The sequence below is a fragment of the Danio rerio genome, chromosome 6 (genome assembly GCF_049306965.1).
Source record: "Danio rerio strain Tuebingen ecotype United States chromosome 6, GRCz12tu, whole genome shotgun sequence".
NCBI lineage: Eukaryota > Metazoa > Chordata > Actinopteri > Cypriniformes > Danionidae > Danio > Danio rerio.
Genome location: NC_133181.1, coordinates 14,335,320 through 14,349,980, shown reverse-complemented (window position 1 = coordinate 14,349,980; position 14,661 = coordinate 14,335,320). Strand labels below are relative to the sequence as shown.

General features: G+C 34.7%; 2 protein-coding genes across 6 annotated transcripts in view; one reads left to right on the top strand and one right to left on the bottom strand.

Annotated features, from left to right (window-relative positions):
* The window catches only part of asic4b (acid-sensing (proton-gated) ion channel family member 4b), a 750,743-nt gene that overhangs the window by 309,204 nt on the left and 426,878 nt on the right, over positions 1-14,661 (bottom strand). The window lies entirely within an intron of this gene.
* The window catches only part of arl6ip6 (ADP-ribosylation factor-like 6 interacting protein 6), a 58,304-nt gene continuing 48,171 nt past the window's right edge, over positions 4,529-14,661 (top strand). For 4 of the 5 annotated variants that reach the window (XM_073952411.1, XM_073952412.1, XM_017356417.4 and 1 more), the window contains exons 1-3: positions 4,687-5,005; positions 5,392-5,445; positions 5,526-5,658. In XM_073952411.1, coding sequence (XP_073808512.1) covers positions 4,720-5,005; positions 5,392-5,445; positions 5,526-5,658 — 473 coding nt within the window. In that variant the 5' untranslated portion in view covers positions 4,687-4,719. 5 annotated transcript variants of the gene reach the window in all.

Below are 14,661 nucleotides of genomic sequence, written 5' to 3'. Positions count from 1 at the left end.
GGTTGCCAACAACAAAAATGTTTGATCAAATAATTAGTTCTTAATGGACAAGAGGTTTAGCAAAATAAAACAACCTATGTTTGAAAATAGAACCTTGATATTAACACTATTTTTTATATTTATATTTTATACTTATGTTTTAAGCATTTCTTTTAGTAGAGGCAGATTTATAATAATAACCAAAAATAATATGTAGTTTTTAAATTTTTTTAAATTTTGTGTTTTAACAATACGTACATTTTAACCATAACATTGGATGACATCAAGTACAGTAATAAACAAGAAAAATTATATATAAATAAATAAATAAAAATAATACTAAAATAAGATATAAAAACAGGATACAAGGGCAAAAATATAAAATTAAATAATATTTACAAAGTCCTTTAAAAATTCAGTTTTTACACTTTTTTGCTGTAAACATTTTGTAAAGTAGTAATTTAAAAAAATTGAACTCAAAGAAAATTCTGCAAATTAGGTAATGATGAAGAAAATTTACATTTGTGAATATAATATTTACCCAATAAAATAAATTAATTGCCTATAAATTATATGTGGTTTGACATGAGAAAAGTAAATTATATCACACATGGAAAAATCAATGTCAAGCTTATGTAAAAAAGACTTTAACGTAGGCATTTGACAAAAAGATGATCAATCGATTCGCTACTTGAGTTACAGAAGACGCAATCTGAATTAGGATTACTGAATTTAGATACAATCACGTTTGTGGGATAGATATTGTCTAACGCTATTTTTTATATTTATATTTTATAGTAGGGATGTAACAATATTGTAAATACCGTCATACTGCAATAGTAATTTTTTTCAATATTACCGTAGGCGCATGACTCAATAAAACTATATTTCTGAGAAAAGTTTGCTCAGGCGAATGAAGCGAACGGGAGGTAGCGGAAACTACAATTCCCATCAGCCTAGGCGTGGCCATCATCCTTTGCAGTCTGTTGTTACTACAGATCCAGTAATGCGGAAATGGAGTGTGTTGCTAGTAGCGGGGAAGAAAAAGAGCTGGAAATGATCGAACCTAAAGCAGGTTTTAAATCGGATGTGTGGAAGCATTTCGATTTCTTTCTAAAAAGATACGAAAAAGGAGAAAAGGTGACAGACAAAGAACAAAACTATATGCAGGCACTGCCAGACTGTGGTGAAATATAAGTCTTGTTAGATTGATGCAGACATTGACTTGTACCGCAAAGAGACCTCTATCTCACTCATAGCTTGTCCTCTCAAGTGGTGGAAAGACAATGCACAGCGTTACCCACTGCTGTCAACCTTGGCTAAATCATATCTCTCTGTCCCAGAAACCTCAGTCCCAAATGAGAGGGGTTTTTTTTCTGTTGCAGGGGACATACCCAGAAATCCCAGCTTTTACCAGATTATATTTATATGATAATTCTGCTTAAAAAAACTCTCTATCTAAGTGAGTGAGTGATTAAATGTTGAATGTGATGAGTTTTCAACAATACTAAATTGAAACTTTATATTTTTTTTACATGGTTTTATAGTTTTTTGTTATTAAAATTGAAAAATTGAAGTTCCTGTTTCAAAACTTACAGATAGATGGCTAATTTGCATGTCATTGATATGTTCAGTGCTAAGGTAAATAAGTACTTTTGGCACTTTTTTCGAGTCTTTTCATTAGTTTTGTTTTCCTGTAAATTACTCAATAAATACCGTACCGTGCCATTCATACCGAGGTATTACCGTACTGTGAAATTCTGATACCGTTACATCCCTATTTTATAGTGATCCTATTGTTGTTGCATTATTCGAGTTTATGTCAGTCCTCCTTGGTCATCCGTCAGAAACCCTAATCACCATAATAAAGTAATGAATCACTTGGCAGACAAATAGATCAAATATTTGTACCTATATCTGTATAGCACAATATTGAGAAAATATGTCTAGATTGCAGATGAGGTTAAATACCCTCATTGAAAAAATACTATATAATACTGTTTTTGAAGCACACTCTAACTTGAATTAATCGGTTATGGTAATTGACTGTGATAATACAAGAACTCTTGTAATATAAATCAATAAATAGGATATATTAAAATACAATACACCACATAGTAAAAAACTAAATGATATTACTCTCTGACTTAAATTCCTTGGTTGTGGTACTGTGCTCTATGCACTGCTGGAGTTTTAAAGCCAATGATAAACTTTCGGAAAAAGCTTAATGCGACTATTTTCAATTTCACTAGGTTGTTTTTACAGCATTGATGTTGTAATGTAATTCAATACAATACATTCAGTTAAATAGACTTAAGCATTCATTTAGTTGTTCAAGTGCAAAACGAGATGAAACATGGTTGTAACCACTACCGCCGTCAGTAGCAACAGGCTAGTGCAGAAATTCCATTGAAATGACTGGGGTAAAATAAACTGTGGGCGAGGCAGTGGTGCAGTAGGTAGTGCTGTTGCCTCACAGCAAGAAGGTGACTTGGTCGCTGGTTTGAGCCTAGGATCAGTTGGCGTTTCTGTGTGGAGTTTGCATGTTCTCCCGGCGTGCATGTGGGTTTCCTCCAGGTGCTCCGGTTTCACTTACAGTCCAAAGACATGCGGTAAAGGTGAATTGGGTAGGCTAAATTGTCTGTAGTGTAAGAGTGTGGATGAGTGTGTGTGTGGATGTTTCCCAGAGATGGGTTGCGGCTGGAAGGGCATCCGCTGCATAAAAACTTGCTGGATAAGTTGGCGGTTCATTCCACTGTGGCGACCCTGGATTAATAAATGGACTAAGCCAACAAGAAAATGAATGAATGAATGAATGAATGAATGAATGAATGAATGAATGAAATAAACTGTCGTATTTTAAAGATATGGCATGGGGAAATGGAATTTAATGCAGTGCTTCTTGTCTGGTCTGAGACCCACTTTATATTGTATATCTGACAAGCAGTGAAAATCGCTGATTTTTAAAGAAATCAGACAATTTTGTAATAGAAAGACAGTTCACCAGAAGCCTGCTTTAAAATCAAAAGTCTGTGTGCATATAACCTATTATAGTCACTGTGGTAACACAGCAATTATACTAATATAAACAAATAAACAAACTAATACATAAATAAATAAATAAATAAATAAATAAATAAATAAATAAATAAATAAATAAAAAAATAGGGAATATTAAACTACAATACACTAAAAACTAAAGGGTATTACTATACTTATTATTATTAGTTCACTATAGTTAATACAGAATGCTGTAGCATTCATTAGCCAAGTACTGTACATACTCTAATATACAGTAATAATTTACTGCAGTAGCCTATAGTTCAAAAAAACTATAGTATTTTACATGTAACGGTTGTTTCAAACAAGGTAGCAAATACATTAAAAAACATGAGATACTAATTTCAATAGTCTATTTATGTAATGTAGTATTTCACTGATTTAATTGAAAAGTATATTTTTCATTTATCATCTCTTTAGAATGGTAAATAATTTTTTATTTGCAAAAAACAGTAACAATATTTGTATACAATACAGAATATGAATTACGAATTTAGAAAGAAAGAAAGACAGAAAGAAAGAAAGAAAGAAAGAAAGAAAGAAAGAAAGAAAGAAAGAAAGAAAGAAAGAAAGAAAGAAAGAAAGAAAGAAAGAAAGAAAGAAAGAAAGAAAAAGAAAATGATATAAACTTGAGGGTACAGTAAGCCGTTTAAGAGTCATTCATTCATTCATTCATTCATTCATTTTCTTTTTCAGCTTAGTTTCTTTATTAATCAGGGGTCACCACAGCAGAAGTAATCCCCCACTTATCCAGCATATGTTTTTATGCAGCGAATGCCATAGATAGATATTGTGTAACACTTTATGTAATTCTTTAACTTTGCTGGGAACACAAAATTTGTAAAGTAAGAGCTAAGCCTTTTTCCAATCAATTTTATCTATTACAGAATTCCAAAGAAATTTCCCCCTCAGAAGGATTCTTTTCTTTGACTGAAATTTCTTATATTTTTATTACTACAATTTAGGTCGTAAATGCCTTTGTCCTCAACTAGGTTCTTTTTCAACAATCGCTTTAAATGACAAGTGGCATCTCATTAAATGAGCAAGGTCACTTGGTATGGCCTTAATCATAGTATGAATTTCTTCACGAATAACAGGTAAATTATATTTAACCATAAAATCACCATATAAGTAGAAGTTTCCTTGTGGATCAAGTAAGTCACAAAGAGAATACTTTTTTTATGCCAATTCTTATCAAATTGATTGATTCTTTACTAAGAACTTTCGTTGTTCCATAGCTTCACTTTGTTCTATGTGATAATAACAGCGTGTGTTTTTTGTTTAGTGACGTTCGTCACATCCAATCGTACGGTCGTATAGCATGGGTTGTCTATTATGATTGGGCAAGGCGACAATGAAGGCGGTGCTTCACAAACACGGAAGCTCAAACCGCGATGTTTTGAAACTCCCCAACATTCGACAGCTTTCAAATCAACAAGTATTACGTTTAACAAACCCCTGTATAAAGCAAGTATAATTATTGCTTGACATTATAAAACAGTTTTACATACACAGCAGAGGTCGAGTGTAATTGATACGAGAAGTGAGATGAACTAACCAGCGTATTTACTAACAAGTCTGTTTTTCCGTGTTGTCTAGGAAACGGAAACGCGCAAGCTAAAGACGCAGGATGTGACTCGAGCTAACAATTTCAACTTCAGAAGTTAACTGCTGGCGAGCATGCAGCGGTCTGCTAGAGATAAAGACGGCCCGTCGTTGGACATTTATTCTGACGACGAGGAGACGATTGTGTTAGCAGAAAGAAGAACTGCGATGGAGGACACTAATGCAGGTTCAAACGTGAGAAGCGAGAACCGCGGGGCAACGCCTGGGCGGCCACCTGTCCGGCAGAGGTACTGGAGGAACACACACCTGTGGCCCGCTCGTATCGGCTCTGTGCTGTGCAGCATAATCTTCGTATCGTTTATCGCAGTGTTGATCGCATTTCTTTACATCATTTTAAAAGGTAAACACAACTATATCTGTTTAATGCTATGATTCTCTTAAAGGGGCAGTTACCCAAAAATGAAAGTTCTGTAAACATTTAGTTTACCTTCACATGTTTTTTTTTCTTCTGTTGAACAATAAAGGACGATATACCAAATAATGTTGGGTGAAAAACACCTGTATTGACTTCTATATTATTTTTGTTCCTAGTGTGGATGTCAGTGGCTGTTTTTTTTCCAACTTTCTTCAGAATATCTTGTTTTCTGATCAACAAAAGAATTTTTTTTTATTAAAGTTAATGGTGAGGACTTTTTGGGGGTATACTGCTCCTTTAAATTTCCAGCCAGTGCAATGTTATATTTGTTACTGTATGCACAATTTGATTAATAATTCTCTTGATTATAGATTTAAAAACAGAGAAGATAACCACTGAAGATGGATCAGAAGTGCGACTCCTAGGTTGGTCCAGCATAAACCTAAAAGTTTGCTATATACGATATTAAATGGATGTTTTTAAACATGGCTTATTTTTTTTACAGGTTTTTGGAGTATTTTGGTCCTGTCTTCTATGGCTGGAGTTTTGTGTTGCAGTTTCTCCTGGACTCTAACTTACTTTGACTCCTTTGAGCCAGGAATGTTTCCTCCAACTCCTCTTTCTTCATCCAGATACAAGTGAGCATGTTTTATTATTTTTTTTCTTTAATCCTTACTCTAAAATTAAATCACCAAACCATACTATCTAAATCATGTTTGACTATAGTCATGACTATAGTCTTCTGCGAATTAGAACCCAGCCTTTTAATTATTATTATTTAATTATATATTTTTAAACCAAGTTTACATATTTTATCATTTGATCAGTTAGCAGGCTTACATTCATTACGTATGCATAAATTAAATAAAAATGAAATTAACAGCATTATTAAACATATGTCATCAAAATAAGGTCATAGTCCACTGCCAAACATCTTGGCTGATGTGCACCTGATGCTAAACAAAGATAGCCATTTCCAAGCAGAACCTGGTTTGCATGATTGTTTCTGAGCAAGGTCTATATAATAATAATAATAATAATAATATAAAAGGACTAAGCCGAAAAAGAAATTGAATTAATAAAAATTAAGAATTATAATTATATGCCTATGGTTCTTCTGATATGTATGTAGGACTATTATTTCGAGGGTGGTGTCACAAGCTCAAATTTGGTTAGCCAATCAGAGCAAAAAGGGCGTTTCTGCACCGCCTATATGTGTAAAAACGAAAATCAATCAAAAAATGTTCTCGTTTTTTTTTTTTGTTTTTTTTTTGTGAGCAACACAACATATAATTTAAGGCTATTTATCACTTTTTAAGATTTAAAGGTGTAAGTTGTCACTTTTACTTTTTAATCTGGCATTTTAAACTAATATAAATGGCCTAAGTGCTAAAAGAATATCTCACTTTAGTATCATGATTATACTAAGTGCCAAAATAAGTGTTATCTGAAGTTGGAAAAGCCACACTGGAAAAAAAGTGAAGTGAGGTAGGAAGGAATTAAGACTGAATTAAGACTTCTGATGGCTGCAGTAAATCCCGTTTATGAGATAACTTGATGGGGTTGATGTTTGATGGCACCATAAATGTGTTCCGTAGATGACACATGATGAGCCTGTAGTCATCATTAAATATTTTTCTTGGTTATCTCTATTGAATTTCTTCTGAATCATTAGATGTGACATTCTGGAGACTGAGAGGCTGTTCTAAAACCAAATAGGAGAAACCTTTGTGTGTTTCAAGATTTTTATAATTATTTTTTTTTTACTTTCTCAAAATTATTTTGAAAAAGGATTTTAATCTGAAATATTTTCTGTGACATTTGTGAGCCATTGATGAAAGATCCCAGGGGTAAAAAGCATTAAGAAGTGAATAGAGGAAGGTGGAGGGGTGGTGTGTGTTTCCACTTTAGCATCAAATCTGCACTCAATGCTGCTGGCAACGGTACAGTGCCACTGCTCTGGGGTGTGTCAATATTATGGCAGAGAACGCCTGTTTTGGGAAAACAGTGTTTACACATTTCTCGCACGTGCATTGTCACACGTGTAAGGAACGATCAATGCATAAAAACACAGGCATGCATTCAATATGTTTGTGTAAACTGAAAGTGTGGAGGAATAAATTCTCATAGTAGCCTAGATGTAAGTGATTTCACCTCAGTAATCCAGTTTCACAGACACTTGGAAGCATACATCAACATCTTGCTTTGCCTTCTTTCCACAGCTTTTGAAAACCAACAACTGTTAGGGAGCTAAGTATAGTTTTGAGTAGAATTCTCAATATTTTCTGAGTAAAATAAAGGCCTAGTGTATGTTTTGCTTGTTTAGTTTTTTGTCTTCTCTCTGTTGTGCACCCTGTCCTGCTCTAGGTTCGGGTTCATTGGCTGATAAGGGTGTCATTCTTCATTTATTTATTTTCTTTTTCGGCTCAGACTCTTTATTAATTCAGCGTCGCCACAGCAGTATAAACCGCCAACTTATCCAGCAAGTTTTTATAAGCGGATGCCCTTCCAGCTGCAACCCATCTCTGGAAAAAATCCATACACACTCATTCACACTTATACACTACGGACAATTTAGCCTACCCAAGTCACCTGTACTGCATGTCTTAGGGTTGTGGGGGAAACCGGAGCCGGATATTAAGTCTCTTTAACATTATTGAATGTTCATGCTGAATTACTAACATTTGTTGGCCAATATTTGTTACTAATATTTGAGTCACAGTTTTAAAGTTCAATTACAAACGGTTTATTTCATTTTCAAGATCTGCGGTAAACTGTTCTGCTGCCTTCAGTAGAATGGCAATAAACGTCTAGTAAAATGACATCTATACTCGCATTATTAGTATTTAACACTGAATAAAGCACATGAGATGTACCTGAGGTGATCATTGTCAGTTTTCTGTTGTTCAGCTGCAGGTAATAGAAGCCGTTAAATATAAATTTCAGGAGTTGGTTGGAACAAAAACTCCTTTTAATATGGAAAATATTCCTTCTATTGTGTGCTGTTGCTTTAATTAGAACACAACTTAAATCAGCCTTAAATCAGCCTTTAGGCTGGATAGTCGAGCACACTCCTGTTGATGTCGTCAATCTGGCAACCTGCGCTTGCATGCGTTTTGAACCAGGAGTGCAATACCTGATTCAACCACTGAGTGTCAAACTGACATACTGCACCTTTAGAACATATTTGCATTATATCCAATCATTCTATATTATTTCTCCTATTTTTTTTTACACCTACATGCCTTCTCTTGGCACTAAGTTTGTAATTGTTCAAAAGCAACCCAAAAGATAAAAAAAAAAAAACATTTCTCAAATCCACACAGATGATTTTGGGAGATTCTCTTTAGAAATAGAGTAGAAGTTAACATTCAACAAGAGAAACTCCAATTCCACATGAAGATGTGATCATCTCGATGACTTCAGGCTAATGGGCTCTAGACTCACCCATTATCAGGAATGTGAATTAATTTACTGCTGCAGCACCTGTGACATTCATTTCACTGATCCTGTAAGAACCATTCTTTTTTTTTTTTCAGTGCCTGATAACTGGTTGTCTCTACAAGAGGCTGTTTTTCCCCTAGTCGCCGGTTCTGCTCAGGAGTGTAATACCCAGAGAAAGTAGAAGAGTTATAAGAACATGTTATCAAGGCTGTTACTCCGGCCTGAGGTTATTCACCCGTTTTTCCTATTTTGTTTTTTGCTGTCAGCTGCCTTAGAAGCTTGTCAGCTGGTAAAATAGAAAATTGTTCCCATCTCTTTGTGGTGGTTGGACTCACCCTTGCGAGAGCACAGACTCGAAGGAGAACAGAAAAGCAATTTTCCTGTAATTGCTTTTCATCTTCAGACCTGAATACTTGCACCAAGCGGAACATTCAAAAACTGTCCCAGAATTGGTCCGCAGGGATTTTGTGGGGCTCCAGGCCCATCAAATACGTCTAAATGTCCTTTATACCAAATGCTAATGCTTTTGGAAGAGAGAGGAAGCGGAATTTGCTTGAACTTTTTTATTATTATCGCTCTTTCCGAACTCACTGACTTTCTGAAATGAGAAATCCTTTATTTGATTTTTGAAGGGTTAGTTCGGACAAAAACGAAAGCTGTCACCATTTACTCAACGTCAAGTCATTATGAAAACCTGAGAGATATCTGACCTTTTGAAGGTCAGAAGCAAAACTGACACTTCACAAAGTTTATAGAGACAATATACAAGTTGAATAGTTCTTAAAGGGATAGCTCACCCAAAAATTTAAATTATCTTACAATTTTCTCTTTCTTGTTTGGTTTGACACTTTTATGGCTTATTTTATGGATATTTTGAAAATATCATAGTAGAAAAAAATACTATGAAAGTCAATAGGAACCATCAACCAGTATCTTTCAAAATATCTTCTTTCGTGTTCAATAGAAGAAACTCAAATTGGTTTTAAACAAGTGAAGTGTGAGTAAATGATGACAGTGATTTCAAATTTTGTGTGAACTATCCCTTTAAGAAACCTCATCATTTCATATAATGAACAGATTTGATTTAGGCCTTTATGCCCAAATAAATATTCTGCATGCGTACATAAAGCACATCTACTATGCTAAACAGTAATGTTTGTTTGACATAACTGAAATGCTTTGGCCTCCTCAAAAATCTGTGAGATTTGTTCTTTTGTGCGAAGCTTTCAAAGTGACTCTTGAGAAGAATATTAAATAATTGTCCTATTCCTTTACAAAACTTTTACTGACAAAAAAAAATCAGAGTGGATATACTCAATTTTTCCATTTTTGTTTTTTAGGATGAATGAAAAAAGGATAAAGAGTTTGGAATGGAATGACTCCAAATTATAATAGTAACTATCTGGTAATGGTAACTATGCCCCTGTTTGCTAAATATTTGTAAGCTGCTAACAGGAAGTGTTGAACCACAGAAAGAATGCCACCACCAACCACCAGCTTAGACATATATACAGTGTTCAGCATATACGAGTACACCCCCTTCTGAAAATGAAAATTTGTGTCCCTTACTCAGTGAATATAGCCAATAATATTCAGTGCTTTTAAACAAATCAGTTTTATTAAACAGTTATAGCAATTAAAATAAGAGTTTGGTCACTTAGCATCTTTAGGACTGAAAATTGAAAAAAAAAAAATAAAATCTTGTTCAATAAAGCCTAATCCCAATTCTATGTTTCCCTTCAAAATGTACCCCTAAGAATTGGGACAGCACCTGTACAGATCATCATATGTCATCGCGATTTCTTGCTTCATATGAAATCTACGATCACGACTGCTATAGTTGTTCCAGTTTTTAGTATTTATCCTCAGGAAATCACTGAAGGCATATATCATGCTATCATAACGATATAACGCAGGCAATAAGATCGGTACTGTACTGTGTATTTACACCGTGGCCAAATTCATCTATGTAAACACACCGAAAACAACATTAACATTATAGCAGACACTGTAAATAGGTCATTCCTAGCCACTAGTCTTTTCTGACTGGGTATTTTTCGAGTGACATAATGTTGTGGGACTGCTATACAGGAGTTATTATTAGGATTTATAGATAGCGAAAATTAGCGCTTTTTTTATTTTATTTATTTTTTATTTTAGCGTATTTTTTATTTATTTATTTTTTAAATATTTTTTTTAAAGCATGTAAAACATAAATGTGGTTATGAATGAATTAAAGCGTGCTTATTTGTTGTAAAAATTCATAATAATGACAAAAAATACTAATTTGTGCATCTCCTCCTTATTTCCGTGTGCAACCATGCTGTCGTTGTAGATGGTGTATTTTGGAAAATTTTCTTACGTCTTGATTTCAAGTGTCAGGGCTCGAAATTGCGACCATTTTGGTTGCATATGCGCCCGAAAATTAATCTATGCGACCTCATAATATATTTGGGCGCATTAGTGCGACTGCAGATAATGGTTGTAGTGCGACCTGTTTTGATTTTTTGTAAAAACGTGCTGAATCGCTCTTCCCTGCCTCTATATTGGTTCATATTAGTTGTCATTCACTCAAGGTATTCCGCTGTCAGATGACAGGGAAGGAGCTTTTATGACCACCGGAAATGCAAACGGCTGAAGAGTAAAAACTTAAAGCACACAGGTTTGCAAACCCCACCTAAAGTTGAGGCGCAGATGACAGCGATCATGACACGTCACGTGGTGAATAATGATCCGCCAGCTGAGATCAATCGAGTACGCGCTTCTTGGAGAAGGCGCCCGAATGTCCATGCGTCGCATTCACTGCGTGTTCAGCGCAAATGTCCGCTAAAAGTCAAATCTAATACTGTACATTTCATCGCCAAAGAAGCTAGCCTTTACTAAGTTTACACTGAAACTGCGGCTCATAACAAAGACCGGTATTGGCCGATGGTTAGCGCAAGAATCTTGCGCTGCCTGCTCATAAATTGGGTCGGCTGACTCGCCTGCTTTTCCACAAACACAGAAAAATGAAGATCATCTCAGACTGAACCTTTAAATTGACACAAACTGAAACCAAATCTTTTAAAGAGTGATAGAAGTGAGACTTTACTTTCTTTCTTTTGTCTATTCTTTTTTGAGGTGTATATTATTTTTATTTTTTATTTATTTACTGATGACTGCTTTGCAGCTTTCATCATTGAATTGAATGATTTATTATAATCTTTTGTTTGTTTTGTAGCAGAAATATTATTTATTAAATTGACATGCATATATAAAAAGCAGTATAAAATCAATATTTCTTACTGCAATGCTTCATTTTTGTTTGATGCAAATTATACATTTATTTTTCACAAAGTAACAGACTTTTTATAGCAGATAACCTACATTCATGCACATTCAAGGCAGTATCATAATGAGAAATGTAATTCATTGTTACTATTATTGTCATTTTCATCATCACTAATATTCTATAGCCTAATTATTAGACATTCATTTTGGAATTATTGCACACAAATATCAATGTCTTCGCAGCATTAGTTCGATAGTTGTTTCTGGTTTTTGTCAGTCCTATTGATGTTGTTTTAAAATACAATAAATCCCTTAAAAAGCAATTTGCAACGGTGCTCATTCATTTTTGGTAGGTGCTCCTAAATTTTTTCTGGTGCTCCTAAATTTATTTTGGTGCTCCTAAATATTTGAAGTTGGGAGCACCAGCGCTACCAAGTAAAAAAGTTAATTTCGAGCCCTGAGTGTGGTCCTGGAAAATCTCTGTTTCAAAGGCTATCTAGCCCTTCTTCTTAGCCCTACGCCTTTAAGCTATAGAGAATTGGGACACCGCTACCCCTTCATGTGAACGCGCAAAACAAGGGGTAAGGATTAGAGGAAGGACTAAGGGGTAGAATTTGGAATGGGCCATATAATATTTTTACCTAACATTAATTTGAGTGTTCAAATTTTTAACTGCGATCTTAAGTTTTTTTTATGTTAGATTAGTTCTAGTTTTGGCTGTATATGCACAAATATATTATTGTAAAGTATGCTATAGAAAATATTAATTTTAAAGAGAGACCTGTGAGTGCTGTAATCATTTAGGATGAAAACTGTATTTCAGAAAGCACCACAAAAATCTTTCTCTCATTGAAATTTTTTTTTTTAAAGTTTAGGCTCATTATTACACATTATTGGAATATTTTAGTAAAATGCAAGGTTATATTCACTTATAACATTTTAAATTACTATATTTTTGTTGTTTATTTTAAATTTTTGTCTAAATAAAATAAGGATTATTATATTAGACCATTTTTTTATTAGCAGCCATAACATGACACTAACTATTATCTTTTAATATAACAGTCAGAACATTTAGCATCACCTGAGGGCTCAGAATGTGTTTTTTACAGGGCTCAACAATAAGGACTGCCCGATAGCCCAGGGCCAGCGTGAGAGATGCTGGGGACAGTAGACAGAATCGTTACTGGCCCGATCAGGGCAGTGCTGCCTTGTCAGTAAATTTTAATAGAAGGCAACATAACCCCAACATCAAATTATGAGGCTAAAAGAAAATGTCTGCTTTTAACGTTGTGAAAACATTTAAATGGGTACAGCACGATAAAAAAAAAGGAAGTGATGTTTTGCTTAGTTTGCCGTCATTTTTAGGTCAGCCACATTTTGTTTTGCAATAAAACACCTGCACATTTTCCACCCTCTATATTTTACTGCTAAATATTTTTTTAAAAAATTCAAATATTTAATGTCTAGATTCACACACAATATTTTGTGATGCATTATTTAATATATGTGGCTAAGAAATAGCAATTAACTTTTTTCTTTTTTTTTTTTGGTGGGGCCAGTGAGAATTTTGGCAGGACAAGTAAAAATCTGAACCACTGGTCCGATCGGGCCAGTTTGAAAAATCCTTAGTGTTTAACCCTGTACTATCTACTGCTCATGCTGCACCATTGACAATTTAAAGTTAGCCGAAATGTCCACTATGGTTGAAATAGTTTAAATTAATTGCAAAGCTGAAAATATGCTATGTTAAAAAGCATTATTAGGGCAGTAAATATATTTGAGATGTGTTTAGGATGAGTTGTTAAACCGAGGTTCCTGACTCTCTGTGGTCACTAAAAATCCCTTGGCACTTCTCATAAAGAGCAGAGGTCTAAGAAATTTTATTGTGTCGGTGCCAATAGCCTAGTGGTTAGTGTATCGACACATAGCACCGCGGTGCTCGCAGCGACCCGAGTTCGAATCCCGTCTCGAGGTGCTTTGCTGATCCTTCCCCTATCTCTGCTCCCCACACTTTCCTGTCTCTATATCTCCACTGTCCAATCAATAAAGGTGAAAACCCTAAAAAATAATTATAAAAAAAAAAGAAATTTAATTGTTATCATTAAAACATACTTTGCTCACACATCTGAATTTTAGTTTTATGTTATTTTATTTTTTATGCAAGTCTTCAATCAGTCATTCATTCATTTTCCTTCTGCCTAGTCCCTTAATTCATCAGGGGTCGCCACAGCGGAATGAACCGCCAACTTATCTAGCATATGTTTTAGACAGCAGATACCCTTCTAGCTGCAACCTAGTACTGGGAAAAACCCATACACACTCATTCACACGGCCAATTTATTTATTCAAATCGCCCATAGCGCATGTTTTTGGACTGTGGGGGAAACCAGAATACTCTGAGAAAACCCACACCAACACGGGGAGAACATGCAAACTCCACACAGAAATGGCAACTGACCCAGCCGGGATTTAAATCAGCAACCTTCTTGCTGTGAGGTGACAGTGCTAACCACTTCATCCCTATGTAAGTCTTGTTATGCTATATCATCATCAAATATCAGAAGTCATAAAGTTCTTTACTTGTAAGTTAATTTATCAATACTGAATAAAACTGGAAAACATCACTATTAATGTTTAACCAGGAATTTATTTAGTATAGAATTGCTTTTATTTTTTACATAATTCACACATTTTTGTGGTCATGGAACACCATGTTGCTTTTGGATGCTGGATGTGGATTCATCTCTGTAATTAATAAGAAAATTAAACGACACAGCGAACATAGGTGCAGCGAGATACAGTCCAGGGCATTAGTCAGACTTCCTCAGTGGTTTACTCGTTGCATAAATGATGAAGTGTTAGGAGGGTGCGAGGATATGCTGTTAGCCCATCAGACTGCATTCTCGTGTATTTCCAGTGACCTT